General features: G+C 40.4%; 1 protein-coding gene across 5 annotated transcripts in view; it reads right to left on the bottom strand.

Annotated features, from left to right (window-relative positions):
• Positions 1-10,613, bottom strand: part of TRIM9 (tripartite motif containing 9) — a 107,118-nt gene extending 96,505 nt beyond the window's left edge. For 2 of the 5 annotated variants that reach the window (XM_055131304.1, XM_004601734.3), the window contains exon 1: positions 9,605-10,613. In XM_055131304.1, the coding sequence (XP_054987279.1) occupies positions 9,605-10,426 (822 nt within the window). In that variant the 5' untranslated portion in view covers positions 10,427-10,613. The remainder of the gene's footprint in view (positions 1-9,604) is intronic. The other 3 variants (XM_055131302.1, XM_055131305.1, XM_055131303.1) reach the window with 2 other exon arrangements.
• Between the last annotated feature and the right edge of the window lie 5,497 nt (positions 10,614-16,110).

Genomic DNA, 16,110 nt, shown 5'->3' with positions numbered 1-16,110 from the left:
TCAGTTGTTGACTACTTGCAATTATGAAAAGAATCTGAGATGATAAAAATGATAAATTATGCTACAGGATTACCCTTTGGCTTTGGGAAAATTTTTAGTATACTTAAACCTATTTATATTTGATTTTCCAAGCATTTATTCCCCACAAATTCAAAGTCTTGAGTAGAAACTGAATTATTCCCCCCAAATTACATTTACTTCTTTTTTTAAACCTCTTTGTTTAGAGACTAGATATATCTTAGACTGAAGAACAGCACAGGTCAGAGCACTGTGGTCATTCCATAGGCTTTTCCTGGAGCATGGGAGAGAGTGATAAGAATTTGCTGTCCAAACAGATACTTCTTGACATGCAAGCTTCAAGCAAAGTAAGAGTAACTAGAGGATGAATAACAATCTTAATAAAGCTGAACTGATACTATCTGGCTAGACACTTAGCTTCATATGCATAAGTCAACATTATATGAGAATTAATCATCCATGTGTACAAGCTAATAACAAGAAGTGGCTATTCCCCACATTAAAGAATAATTTTAGCATTCAGTTTCTGATGCTAATTCTCTAAAGAATGGTTTCTTGTTAGAGAAAACTGATTCGTAGCTTTGGCTATATGTAGAGCTTATGAAAATCATTTTGGACAGTCCTTAAATTTATTTTTAAATAATATGTTTAAACAATATGCATCTTAAGCAATACAATTTTCCAGTTTACATGTTCTTTGTTACATTTGTAATAAGCATGGAGGTATAAATTCTTGAATGGTAATATGCATTTCCTTTAGCCTTCTAACAAGGGTATAAAAATACTAAAAGTAAGCATAAAGCAAATGTCTGAAGACAGATTTAACTACATTTATGCTTTCAAATGCATACACAAATATTTTAGATTTGCAGAAATAAAGATACTTAAAATGCCAAGAAATGTTATTTTTCTTTTTTTTGCTATTTGCAGCAGTAACTTCTTTTTCAGAGCCAAATATCAGATTCAGGTTCTCATACATGTGAAGTTAGTTTTCAACCAGTGAGTTGTATCCCTCACAAGCTGTCTATAAATTTTACAGTGACTGTTTTGTTAGAGCTGTCTATATAAATTTTATAGTGATTGTTTTGGTAGAAGAGGAATATGAATCTGTGGCTGAGCTGGTGGTATTTTATTATCTAACAGAGTTACTATAAGGCAACTTGGTCTCTCTAGAATATCTTAATGATCTCATCTATGCAATACTTGATGTACTTGTCTTTCTTTTCTCCCAACCATGTAGTTTCTTCAGGAAATCTAGGAGACAGATTATTTTAGATTTTTCAGTAATTTTCATACTCAAGAATTAAATCTGTTATTTGTGATGTTATAAGTCCATAAAACTGTGTTTTACGGTAATAGATTTTCTCTTGCCATCAGAAAATAGGAAAGAATAGCAGTTAAATTCATTAAATTCAAACTTGTCTCTTCCCTTTATAAGTGGTATGACTTCATACCCTTTCTGTGCCCTAGTTTTCTCATAGAAAATCATGTGTTTTATAATGGTTAAATGAGAAAGTGCCTGAAAAGGGTTACACAAAGGAACTCTTAAGTACATTTCTAGAGAAAATGTGGAAAATAATTTTTCCATTTAAAAATTATTGTCAAGAAACTGACTAATCTGAGATAGTCTTGGCAAGTTAGTTGGGTGATGTGAAGTCTAGACTAAGAAAATGATAAAAGGTAGGTAAGTCTGATGTACATGTTGAGAACTCAGTAGAGAAGTTAAAAGAGCAGAATGAGATCAAGAAGAAATAGGTAACTTAGGAAGAAGAAACTATGACTAGTCAGTGACAATATTTTTAAAAGAAATATTAATGATAAAAATTATTATTTTATTAATCATTGCAAAAATCCATGATGAACAAAAATATAAAGAATCTTTAAGAAGGCCAGGCTACATAATACTGATTTTTCCTTTTGTCTTGGGCTCCTATATGGCTCAACCATAGCACTGTAAACAATCTTTTTTGCTTGTTTATTTGTTTGTTTTGGGAACACACCTGGTAGTACTCAGGGCTTACTTCTTGCTCTGTGCTCAGGGATCACTCCTGGCAGACTTGGGGGACCATACAGAGGTGCCAGAGATCAAACTCAAGTTGACTTTGTAGAAGGCAAGTGCTCTGCAGGTACTATCACTCTGATCCCACACTAACTTTATAGATTTAAAAAATATTTTTATCTTGCTCATTCTTGATATTTTAATATAGTTGTTTGTGATTGAACTATAATGATCTTTCATCTTGATTATGTTTTTTGTGCTTCCTTAGTCTTTGCACTTGAGGTGAGTGATTCACTGACCTAATCTGCATTTATCAAACAACAAGGGGAACTGTGACCAAGGCAGTTGCTAGTAGATCTCTGCTTCAAGTTAAGTCAATCTATCCATTACACAAACTAGAAAAACATGAACTGACTGTCACAGAAACAGTTAGATGATAGCAAACTGTCATCTTAAACTGAAATACTAGCTCTCACTCACTACTGGTGGGAATGTCGACAGGTCTAGCCTTCTGAAAAACAATATAAACATTTCTGAAAAAAAAACCACTAGGAATTGAGCTTCCATCACTTATTGGAATATAAATGACCCAAAAAAGAAAGAAACAGAAAAAAGACATTTGCTTTCTATTTTCCTTGCAGCATGATCCATGATAGTAAAAATCTGGAAACAAATCATGTGTCTAAAAATAGAAGACTGGATAAAAAAGAAGGTACATATACACAATGGAATATTACTCAGTCGTAAGAAAAGATGAAACCATGCAATTTGCTATTACATGAATGGGTCTAGAGACTATCGTGCTGAGCAAAATTAGTCAGAGGGAGAGAGACAGACACAGAATTATCTCTCTCATATGTGGGAAGTAAAAAAAATACTGGTGGAATAATGAATGCCCCAAACAACTGAAACAAAGAACATGAGAACTTGTCTTCAGTAGGAAACATACTGTGGGGGTGGGTAGGAATAGGACATAAAGGTGGCAACAATTATGGTTGGAGAGAAGTGTCAACTCAGAGAAGAAGGTGGTGCTGAAAGGTGGTAAACTGTTATGCATGAAATCCTATCAGTAACAGTACTGTTAACTACAGTGCAAAAACCTACCCCAAAAAGCATCTCTCACAGAGACAGACGGTGGGGGAGGACAAATGGGATAGGGGCAGTGGCAGACAGAAGTGTACACTGGTGAAGGGACTGGTGGTGAAATATTGTATGTTTGGGAATGCAGGAGCCATGCTGGGCCTTCCACAGGCCAAGAAATCTATCCCTGGGGAGAAGTGGAGTTTAGCATGTGGTAGGCTGCATTTTTTCAAAATACTCTCTGCCTTCCTTTATAGGGTGTTTAACTTGTGCATCTCCCTATTGGGACAGTGTACATCCTGCAGCAGGAGCACCAGGCTTGTTTACGCTATTTGTTTCAGTCAATGGACAAGGTACATGTCACAGCTGAAGAGAACATTCCCATGTCATTCAGTTGTTCTGTTTTGCTTTCTTCCCTCTATCATAGATTGGTGTATTCCAAATATGCTTTCTGACAAAGTTCAAGAATAAGAAAAATGTGCCCCTATGGAACAGGGGCACAGGAACTCTCAGTGAACACTGACTGTGAGCAAGTAAATGCTGTTGTAATCCACGGAGGTTTGGAGATTGATTGCTACTGTAGCACAACTTAGTCCAAGCTGACTGATACAACAGAGAGTGAATTTAGTTTCTAGCTACATTCTCCATGTGAAATTGTTTTGTTTCATTTCCTTTAAAATCCTCTGAGATTCTTCTAGTAAGTTTCTGTTCCCCATAACAAAGAATCTTTAATAAAACTGACAAATGATATTATTTAGAATTATTTTATTGTTAAGCATTAAAAAATATTAGGCTTGCTCTTCATTCCTTGAAATTATATCTCACTTGCCTGTCTCTATGTTTCTTTGCTTGTTTTTTCCTCACTGAAGAAGCCTCTGCTATCTCTTGAACATATTTTCCCTTTCCTTTCTCTCATTTCTAAACCAGTTTCATTCAATAAAAACTACTTTGGTGCACACATACACACACACACAAACATTAAACAATTCTATCCTCCTCCTGCCAAAATCAATTGTATATATATTTTAAGAAGTGTTTTTGTCATATAAGTATAATTTATTATTATGTTGACAGAATAACTTTTGCCTGTGGGTATCATTACTTAATAACAGGTGACTATGGTAATTTTCTCTTGTTTATGTAAACTTTGATTTGACCCAAAATTCCAATTAGTAGCATGTTTTCATATTAAATATACAAGAAAAAACACAAATACTTCAAAATGTTAGTATCATCATGAAGAATCTGAAAAACTGACCCATCTTAGTTAAAATTTTAGTTCTGTTGTTATAAAATTAGTTTGTTTAATATATAAATAATGTAAATGAGTGCTCTCATTCCTTTAATTTAATTCACCTACACATTCTCCATGAAGACATGCCTGTTTCAGGACACCTTTCAGAGTGGCCTTTGTATTATTCTCTCTGTGCTCTGAAAGGAGAAAAGCACCCTATATTGGCGGTTGAAGTTTTGTTGTTGTTGTTGTTGTTATTATTGTTGTCATCGTTGTTTTAATCACATCCAGAAGTGTTCAGAAACTATGCCTGGTGCTGTGCTCAGGGCCACACCTGGCAGTGCTTGGGAGACCATATGGCACCAGGACTGAACCTAGGCCACCTGCATGACAAGCACATACTCTGGTCCTTCCAACTATTTTCCCAGTTCAGGGGAAGATTTTCATGAACTAAAGGTTAACAATAACTTATCTTTTATGCATAAAGTTATACTTATGCCAGAATTAAATTGGTACCATTAACACTAAATTTTTAAAATATATTCACAAATATAATTTGAGTTTTTACTTGGAAGCACAGAGAAATTATAAGGCTCTCTTAAAGAGTGGTGAGGGCTGGAGAACTAGCTCAAACGGGTGCCATGCATAGTTAAAGGTACAAAAAATGAACTGTGAGTACCTCTGATGGCTCTTAAAAAACACTGGGAAGGCCCTCTAAAAGATAGTGGAGATTAAGAGGTAGTATCAGGAAACCAGATCACTTGGGACAGAGTAGTACATGCTGACCCCTGTTTTAATCCTCAGCACCACATATAGTCCCCTAAGCACCACCTTGAGTGATCCCTGAGTGCAGAGGCTGGAATAAGACCTGACACTGCTGGGTGTAAACCCAAAACAAACAAGCAAAATATTTAAAGCAGAAGGAAAAGAGTAACACAAAAAGGAAACCTAGATATCTTATCATCTAAATCTATTATGCATCAGTGCTAAAAGGAACAATTTACTTTTCCATGACATTCTCCATAATGCCTGTGAGTATATTTACACTGAACACAAACTTTCTAATTTGTACTAGAAGCAAGTGAATAGAATAAAATAAAATGTTATAATGTTATAGTTAGCACAGAAACATCCAGATTCTATTGTTTGCTGTTCATAATTAATTGAATGCTATTTTAGTTATATTAAATGTAACACAAATTTTGCTACAAAATTATTTGATAGAAAATTATTTGATGAGATGCTACTATATTATACAACAAATATTATTCCCAGTATAGTTTGAAAATGAAAGAATAACTGTTTAATTTAAATGTTTGAACTGCAAATACTCATTTAAAATAAACGAAGAGAAATAACATTTGGGAAAAGATTAAGTGTTTAGGAAGGAAAAGAAAATTCTTGCTCAACAGCACAAATACAAAAGAATGATTATAAACATATTACTGATTCTATGATAAAACTTGTATTAGGAAAATATTAAAGTTAGGATTGTGAGTTGCTATGATTACAAAGTAAAAATTATAGTTCTAATTTCTTATTAAAAAAACAAAATCTCTTTTGAATAGTAATTCTTTATTCCAATTTAAGCTGGGGAAAAGAATATAGTAGGTCTTGATACTAAATAAAAATTGTCACTAGACACTTATATGTCTTAGAATATCATCTCATACATCACTTTTCATGGATTTTTAAAGACCACAGATATTTGAAAAGCATTTTAGTTTGATCAACTGACAGCTGATAAATTTTAATAAGTGGTTTTAAGACAAATTAAAAATAAACTTTATCCATTTTCCTTTAATGTGGAAGATTTAAGAGGATAGTACATAAGAGAAATATTGCTTTCAAGATTATTTTTAATCACTAAAAGTGATTAATAAATATAACTAAACACTAAGAAAAAATATTAAAATCTCAGAATATCTATGTTTACAATGAATTGCCCAACTTTGGGAGAACCATCTAGTGTAGTTTTTTGCTCATCTATGTTTTTAAGGCCATGGAAATTCTGGTGAATGAGTTTTTGTGAGGACAGAGGTATCATTCACTAGAATATATAGATTATGTAAAAAAAATCAAGAATTAACACATAATATGCCTTATAAAGAAATTAAGATGGGTGGGTAATGTTTGTTGTTCATGTGTTCATGTAACAGATGAAAAGTGAATGTTGAAATCTGTCATCCTTCTGCCTCATTTTTTCTTGGCAGCTTAATAACCCCGATATTGACTGAAAAAAATACATATTATTGTGAGAAAACATAAAAAGAGTAATAGAAAATTTGTCTTTTCAAAATGAATTAATTTTTTCTGTCTATTCTACTGTTGTATACCAAGAGTTTTAACATTACTATGATTTTTCATAACTATATTATATGAATTATAATATAATAGTTATAATAACAATTTTATATCCAGCAAGCCTCTTATCCCCTATAGTATCTCTCTGATCCTCATTATTTTTCTTAATCAGGACTTTAAAACTCAGTTCAAACCACAGCACAGTGGCTATTCTCAACTTCCATTACCAACAAATGATTCATCATTTCAAATATAGATGGGGGTCTGACAAGATTGAAAGGCTGCTTCAGTCTTAATAGATAAATTAATGCTCCTCTTCACACACAAAAAGAATTCTGCAGTTGACTATACTAATTAGCATGTTGGTTTTTTTTCTTAGCATCTCTACATTGTTTTTCCAGACTGGATGATTAATTTATTATTTCCAAGGATAGTATTATAGGGCAATTTAACATAGATTGTAGTGGTTGAAAAGTGAAATCATAAAATGTAAAGAGGCTTGCCTTTCAAGTCTGTGTTCTCCCTTGAATATCTGTCTTGCTTGCTTGTCTCTCTGGGTTTTTTGTCTGCCTATTTCTCCTCTGAAGAATCCTCTGTTCTCCCTCAAGCAGGTACTTCTCTCTTTCTCTCCCTTCACATCTTTCTAAATAAGTTTAAATAAAAACTATCTTGTTTTTACCCATTCTCTCCCCAGCAATGTCAATAAAATTTGCTGTGAACTAAAGTCTACGAAATGTTAAAAGTTAAATGTCATGTAAAAAATTTTAAGTTTTAAAAACAGTGATATGTGGATGACCTCATTCACCTGTGTATATAGCAAAGTGGAAATGGCTGATAAGCAATGTAAGGAAATAGAAGTAACATAAGGATATTTGTGTAAGGTATGGAGAACTTCGACGGTGGTGGTGAAGTGTGGTAGCCGTGAATACACTTGCCTTGCATATAGCCAACCTAGGTTCAATCCCTGGTACCTTATATGGTCCTCTGAGCCCTTTCAGGAGTGATCCCTGGGTACAGAGACATAAATAAGCCCTGATAATCACCAGGAGTGGCCCAAAAACCAAAAATAAAAGAAAAAGAAAAAAGAAGGTATATGTTTAAGGAGGCTCACATCTGTGCTGAATTTTATTTCAACCAGGATTAACAAAATTTAATAGGGTATATGTGAGAACACAAATGACTATAAAAATGCTTATAACATAAATGACATTCAAATAATAATGAGTTGAGAAAACATCTCTGTTTCTTTAAAAAGAGTCAATATTCTCTTCTCTTGCTGTAAATAAAATATCAGTGGCTTTGCTTGGCTAGCCTTTTTAGTTACAAGGGATGCTGGGAACTGGGGGCAGAACTAAGGCCTAAACATCTGAACTGTCCTCCCTATTAAGTGGATTATTTAAAAAGAAAAAAATGAGATTTATGCAGACCTTGATGTGCTTTTTCCCTCTAAGCAGTCTTTTGTTACAATTTTTCGTCCTATAGTTTATTTCCCATTGTTTATGGAGGCAGGAGAAAGCAATGATAAACACAAAAGTAACATGATCATTAAAATATGTAGTGTGCCAGGGTGATAAATGCTACAGAGAAATATTAAACAGGGAAGTAATTATCTGGTGCCTGAGATGGATGACAACTGTTTCAGGAAGATTTCCCTGCAAAGGTGACTTTTGAGTAAACATGAAAAGGGGGCCAAAAAATGTGAGCCATTAGAAAATGGAGTGTTGGGAAGGATCATCTCAGGCTGAGTGACCATCAAAAGCAAAGGCCTGAAGGTGTTTGATGTTGACCAACAAGAGAAACAGTGTGGCTGGAATGAGGGCAAAAGTGTAAAGAAATGAGATAATGAGGATAAAGGAGAACAGGCCATGTAGGTTCTTGCAGATCTTCTCTAAGGACCATATATGAGAAAGTGGGAGGATTGAGATGAGAAATGGCATGACCTGACATATGACCTGGCACTTGCTAGCTTTGGTGGAGACTCCACCAAAAGGGATCAAAAAGATAAACACAGTAACAGTTGTCTCAGAGTTAGACACGCAACTAAAGAAAGATGAAAGTGTAGAATACTGGAGCAATGGGCATATGCATGACTGGGAAGATGGGAAGCAGGGAGACAGGGAGGGGCTGTCGAGGTGTGGGGGAGGGGGAAGTGTCCCAGAAAAGGTACACCTATCTAGCTTTCAGGTCGGGAAAGAAACCCAGAAACCTTTGATTCTACTGCTCCAGCCTCAGGTCCCCTCTGCGAGGGCAGGTACCACAGCTTTTGAGTTTGCGTTGCCATGGCGACTACCAGGTGTTTGTTGTTGTTGTTGTCTCCCTCCCACTTTCCACTTGGCCTCTCCAGCTCTAGGCACCCTTAAGGTACCCATCGCATCTCTCAGGCAGGAGCACAGGGTCTGGGCCAGCGCAGCCATTAGTATTCCGCTGCCGATGCCTCCCAGCCCCTTCCTTGAGATTCGCACCATCTGTTTCCTCCAGCAGCTCAGTGCTTCCGCGATGGTTCCCAACCACGACCCTAGGCCGCGCCACCGAACAAGCTCCCATCTCCTCCCTGGGGAACTCCTCCCGGAACCAGGCACCAGGCTTTGCCCTTGGAGAAAACCAAGCGGGCCTGACCACTGGAGTGGCTCTGTCCAGTTACGCAACGCTGTTTTGCTCGGTGGCAGCGGTCGCAGGGTGCACTTTCGCAGAGAAGGGATGCCCTACGCCCGACTCCAGGCTGCGCGCGCCCGGAGAACCGCTGGAAGGACGTTCCCGCAACTCTCTGGAGGAACTCCACTCCCCTGCGCTGGCTTAAGGTCCCCCTGCTCTTCCTGCAATGCACCAGACGGGGGAAGCAGACACAGGCAGTACCTGCATTGCGCCCCCGCCGGGATGCTCCGTGAGCAGACGAGAGGGACCAACCATCTGCTGCAAAATCAGAGGCCAGCAGGCACGGGGAGTCAGAGATGGATTTTCATAGGACTCACCTTGTGCAGCTTCCACATGGCCCCCAGCGCCTTGACTTCGTGACTGGAGTGTTTGCCCTCTTCCAAGCACTGGTAGCACACGGGCATCTTGCACTGCACGCAGTACATGCTGTGGTTCTCCAGCTCGTGGTCAGTGCAGGTGGAAACCTTACGGGGACTCAGCCGCCGGCTCACGCGTCCCTGGGCTGGAGGCACCAGCCTGTGCTTAGCGAGGGGACCCCGAGGCGGATGGCAACGCAGGCGGCACGGGTCGCAGTAGAAGACATCGCACTGTTCGCACATGACGGTGGCTTCCTTGGGCGCCTTCTCACACAGCTGGCACTTGAGGGCCGCGGCTTTGCTCTGCTGGTATCGGTCAATCACGCCCTCCAGAACGCGGTTCTTGGGGAAGCCGCGGAGCCCCCGGTCGTCCAAGATGAGGCTGCGGTGGCACTGGGGGCAGGTGATACAGGAGTTGCGAGGCACCGGCGCCAAGGCCGGGGACAGGTGGGTGGCCGGCGGCGGCATCGCCGGGGGGAACACACGGACGCCGTTGGGAGACTTCTGGCACGGGGTCGTGGGGGCGCTGGCGAACCCCCCGTAGGAACCATAGCCGCTGTCCGCCTCGCTGTACAGGCTCATCTTGTCCAGATCCAGATAATCATAGTCGGAGACCCCGGAGCCCGAGGCCCGACGGCTTTGGGGCGACTCGGACTCCGGGGTCTGCACCAGAATATTGCGGGCGCATGCCTGACATAAATTGTGGGAGCAGGGCAGGATGATGGGCTCCCGATAGAATGAGCCACACACCGGGCATTTTAACTCTTCTTCCATCTCTTCCATGGGGACCCGGTGGAGAGGGAAGCAGCCTCGGCTGCAGCGGTTACCTTAGCGAGCGAGGTGGCCGAGCGGCCTGTCTGGTCCAGCACCCTGGCCAGCGGCGGCGGCGGCTGCGGCGCCGACTCCAGGCGAGGCGCTCCCTCCGCGAGTCACTGAAGCGCCGAGCTGGGCGCCAGCCCGGGCCCGCCCCCTCCTCCCCTCCTAGTCCCGCCCCGGTCTGTAAACAACCTCCTATTGGACCGTCGGCAAGATGACGAAGCTCTCATTGGCTCAGTGCCCTGTCCTTCTCTTCTCCTCCGCAGGCCGCGGGCTTGATTTCGGTGGCGCTCCCCTCACGCTGAAGGGAATCTTCGCCCGCCGCTGTTTGATTTCGGGAGGGGGCTGGCGTGCGGAGGCGATGGGCCCGGGAAGGAGGAAATTAGGCGGGATGACTCATCCCTCGCCCAGCTTCCTTCCGATCTCGGGTGCAGGGGGGCGTGAGAAACCCCTCCCCGCGGCGAGGGGGCTGGCGGAGCCCCCCTTGACAACAGTCAGCGTTTGGCTTCCTTCCCCCGTCTCCCCTCAGGCCTCCCCCACAGCAAGCGGGACGCGGGAAACCCGCCCCCCTTCCCCTATCGCGGCTCCCCGGGGCTGAATGTCCGTGTGACTAGCCGGGCTCTCCCCCCTCAGTCACCCGCCGAAACCCGCCGCGGATGCTCCCGACACCCGGAGCTTGGGCCGTTTCGCTGCTTTCGCCCTAGACCCTGGCGTCACTGGAAGGAGAGGGGGCCACTCTCGGCTTCCTGGGGGAGAGCGAGAGGTGAAGGCTAGTTCTTAAAATCCCTGCCCGCGGCATTCCACGCTGGAATTTCCAGATTCGGCCTAGAAGTTTCCATGCTAGCGTGTGAGCGTCGTCTGTTTGCTCTTCTCCTTCTGCCTCCCCAGACCGAGCCCCGTGGCCACTCACAGCTTCCCCTTGATTAGACGGAGGGGAGGAGAGGGGTGCCAGAGACTGAGCACCCGCAGTTTAGAGTCTAGCTCCGATTCACCTAGTCCCTGCCGAGTCCCGGGGTTTGGCCCCAGCCAGGTAATTCCACATCGAGGTCAGCCGCGGCTGCCACAAGGGCGGGGTCTTTCCGGTTTCTTCGGGAGGAGCGGGAGGGATGGTGGAGTGGGGGCGCCTTGACGGATGTGGGGGGCGGATCTAATGGTAGATCTCCGATACTGAACGTCCCTGTCCCTCTCTCCAAAACACCGTCAGAGATACCTGTTTTATACCTTTGCCTGCAGGACTGCTGATTTGGTGATGGAGGATCGGAAGAGAGAAAAATATCTTTGAGTCAAAGTGATGGCACGATATTTTGAAATAGAAACATTTGAACTAGCGCAACGGGTGCTTTCTGCTCAGTGATTCGTGACGCCAATGACAAAAACTTTACAAGCTCCACGCAATCTTCCAATTTTCCACGAGAGGAGATCTTGATATGTCGCTATACTGACCAATTAAATTTTTAGCCAGAAGAAAAAAAAAACTATGATTTTGACCTTGGAGAAGTAGTTCAATTAAGTAAGGTTATTTTCCATCACCTTTGTTATTTTTTTAATTGAGGTGATGATTTACAATTTATAGAGTACAACTGTATATGCATATATAAAAGGTAAATGCCACACCTCTTCAATAAGTGTTACTACACCACACCCACCGCCAAAGTACCACTATGTCCCTCCAACACAGTCCATTGGGCCCCCTCCACCACCCCCAATGACAATGAAAATAGATTTGATCACCATCTGGGGGAAGCGTTCTCTTGGTTATTTAAAGTTATGCTAAAACAAATCCCATGGAATTTATTTTTAACTTGACTTTTAGCTAGTTGAGACAGTCTCCAAAGAAAAGCATAAGAATTCAACTTACAGACATTTCTTCCTGTGGCTTTGGGGTGGGATCTTTACTTCCAGGATATATCTATTACTGTATAGATCTCAAGAGGATTTGCTAATAACAAGTAGTGTTTTCTTTTTTTTTTAGCTGCTAAAATGAGTGTCTTTACCCTCCTACTATGCAGTCTCTTTCATGATTTATTTGTGCATTTGGTCAAAGAGCCAGGGCTTTAAAGAACCAGAGGTGAACAGCTGTTTCTATTTTTATGAGTTCTAACTTTGCTTATTAGAGTTACCATTCAGTATATACTCTGTCTTCCTCAAATTCCTGTGTTAAAATCCTGTCTGCCAAGGTGATGATATGAGGAGGTTGGGCCTTTGGAATGTGATTGGGTCAACAAGGCAGCACTTTAATGAGTGGAATGAGTGCCCTAACAAAGAGTTCTGAGATAGTTTTTTTTTTCCCCCTCTTGCACATATCCTAAACAGAGAAGGCTACCTTCTATGAGGAAACAGATGCTTAGCAGATATTAAATCTGCCAGCATCTTGCTCTTGTAGTTCCTAGCCTCCAGGACTGTGGGAAATAAATTCCTGTTGTTTATAAGTTTCTCAAACTTGGGCATTTGGTTATGGCTCTCCAAATATGTGAAGATGCTAAGATATCTGCTTATTAGCAGAAAACTTATGTTCAGTTCAGAATAAAGGACAGTCTTGGGAGAGTGTCTGATGGAATTGTAAGTTTGGTTTTTTTTTGAGATATCTTATGATTATTTCATTGTTAGCTCTTTTTGATCAGGAATTAGTTAAATCAGCTACTCTCAAATGAGTTCTTGAAATAACTGCCATTTGTTGAGTGATCACCCTGTTCCAAGTGTTTAGCTGAGGGCACAAGTGATAGTACAGTGGGTAAGGTGGTTGCCTTACAAGTGGCTGACAAGGGTTTGATCCCGGGCACCACATAGGAAGGAATGAATGTTCCTTCATTCCCTGACACCCCATGCATTTCCCAGAGTCCCACCAGGAATGAACCCTTAGCAAGTCTTGAGCACACAAAACAAAACCAATGTGTTTAATTTATTAATCAGTATCACCTAGATAAGTATCTGTAATAAAAAGAGGTTGGCACAGTTATACCATTTACAAATGAGTAAACTTAGGAGAAACACAGACAAAGTCTTCAAGGCCAAATATCAGCTAGGGTGAGATTTAAATTCCAGGAACAAATACTTAATATTTGTCCATCAGTTTTTAAATAAATGCTAACTTCTGCTCTCTGTCTTGCTTGTGTAATAAATAACAAAAAATGAAATTAATGCCTATGTTATTCTGCTTATCTTCTTTCTGACTTAACTATTTTATGGAGTCCATTACTCTAAAATATATTTGTGATTTTTGAACACTTTTCTTTTTCAAAATCTTTAGTTGTACTTCAAAAGCAAAAATGTTGCATTATTTGTCTATATTATAACTTAATGATAGCCAGTGAGTTGCATTGAAGGGGATTAAGAATTTGAATAAAACTGATGGTTTTGAGGATGAAACTTATGAAGAAATTTGGGGAACTGAGTCCTTAAAGCAATGATAACCAACCAATCAACCAACCTCAAAGTGGGACCAAAACAGTGTATAAAATGATCATCATTCTGTACTTTTTATAGGACCAGATTTAGAAAGAAAATTAAACACAAACAACCTTTTCCATTTTTACTTTTATAGTTCAACTTTCTATCTTTACATTTTTTCCTGCATGTATCATTGCTTCCGATACAAACCCACAGGGTTCTTAGGAATAGGAGAATACCTCTAATAATTCCATTGTCACCACTATAATAGTACTACAACATAATAATAGTCTGATAGTTTTTCTATTATTTAAAATTATTAAAAGTTATAGTTTGATCTGGTATTGATTGGAATCTAGCAGTTGCTGAGAGGTACTTGAAAAGTTTAAGAAATCAGATGGAACTAATCACAAGGGACAGTTTTTTTCTAGTGACCTTCAAATTTCCATCAGAAGGAACAGATCTAGAGGTGTTTGAGAACACTTCTCTCATTCTGTTTTTCCAGTAGTCCTGATCTTTAGTTTCTTGGGAGTTGAAGTTAATGAGACTATAAAGGGCTTTTCTTTCTATCCTCACTAGTCAAAAGTATGTTCCCCATTATTTTATTTTTATAAAGTTTTTCACAATATTTGATTAAATTTAATATTCAAACACCAATTCCACCACCATTACACCTTCCCACCACCATATTTAGGATGTTTCCATCACGAACCCCAAACCCTGCCTCTAAGCAGATCCAAAATAATTTATTTTCTATTGCTAGTTATGAATAATCCACTAAAAATCATTCAAAAAAAAGTTTCTTAGGGGGCTGGAGCAATAGCACAGTGGGTAGGGCATTTGCCTTGCACGCAGCCGACCCGGGTTTGATTCCCAGCATCCCATATGGTCCTCTAAGCACTGCCAGGGGTCATTCCTGAGTGCAGAGCCAGGAATGACCCCTGTGCATCACCAGGTGTGACCCAAAAAGCAAAAAACAAAAGTTTCTTAGAGGAAAGTGTGTGAAGATTACTGTGTTTCACCTAGGAGCCATTAAGCCCTTCTATAAGAGATTAGTAGCATGTTGTTAATGGTTGAGCCTTGTGTACGTATATATGTGTGTGTGTGTGTGTATGTATATACATATAAAATCTGTATAAATGTAATTCCCCCTAAGATTAGTTGCCTTCTACTTTAAACACATTAAACGTGGTGTGCTACTCTTGGTACATTAGTGGTGTAAAGCATGAGATGTCCAGGAATAGATTCTCTCATGGGTGAGGCTCATCTGAGCATGTGGTGAGTGGCTGTGAGCATGGTGGTGGTGGAGTTCTTAAGGTTTTCAGCTGCCAGGGCTGAATTCATTAGGGCTGAGAGGGACCTCACCCACGTCCCTCCATATTGCCCTGAATGAAACAGTCTGGCATGTCTGGAGGCATGTCTGTGGCATATCATTGTGCGCTCATTTCTGAGAGATTTAGTGTTGAGTCTCTGGATCATGGCCGTTGAGATTATATGGTGCCAGAGGTGGCTTGTGGCCCCCATTATTTTCTTTTCTCCCGGAAATGTCTGTGCATGTGTGTTGCTGAATTTTCCACTCATTCAGAGGCAAATTAACTACCAATTTACTTCTGGATACCAAGTTCAATGTTAATAACCCTGTTTGACAGGCTGTTAAGAGCTTCCTGAAACAAAAAAGGCTAATAATTTTCAGTTTGCATGCCAATTCAGAATGATTGATTGGAAGTGACTGTCTAGGCAAATGCAGAGCTATGATGATGTGAGACCAGTTTTCTTTCTTTCTTTTTTTTAAGGACAAAATGTCACAGTCAATTAGTGAGGTCACCCATGGGAAAGGAATTAGTGGTGCAAGGATAAACTACCTTCCATCATTAGTCAATTTAGGACTACAATTTACTGAAAGTGTATTTTGTACCAGGCACTGATACAAAAACATTTTATCTGTTGATCTACACAACTCTTCAGAATAGGTGCCATCTATTCCCTTTGTAAGGAGTTTAGGCAGAGTAGCATTAAATAACTAGTCCGAGATCACTCAACTAGAATTTAAGTTCTAAAAGTAATAATATAGATTCTGTGAAACAAGACACTAAGTTCTTGGGATAGAACTTATAATTTAGGTTGTGCTGCTGGGCTCTAAACACTATGAATTTCCCAGCCCCACTGTCATACTGGTACCCTTCCTGAGATGTGACTTCTTTTGGCTTGGAGATGTGGGGTGGAAGTGAGGGTTGGGGGTTTATGGGAGGTGGACTTGTTTTTCC

This window comes from Sorex araneus, chromosome 3, assembly GCF_027595985.1.
Source record: "Sorex araneus isolate mSorAra2 chromosome 3, mSorAra2.pri, whole genome shotgun sequence".
NCBI classification, from domain to species: Eukaryota; Metazoa; Chordata; class Mammalia; order Eulipotyphla; family Soricidae; genus Sorex; species Sorex araneus.
Note: the sequence above shows the minus strand (reverse complement) of the source record. Positions and strands in the feature narration are given on the sequence as shown.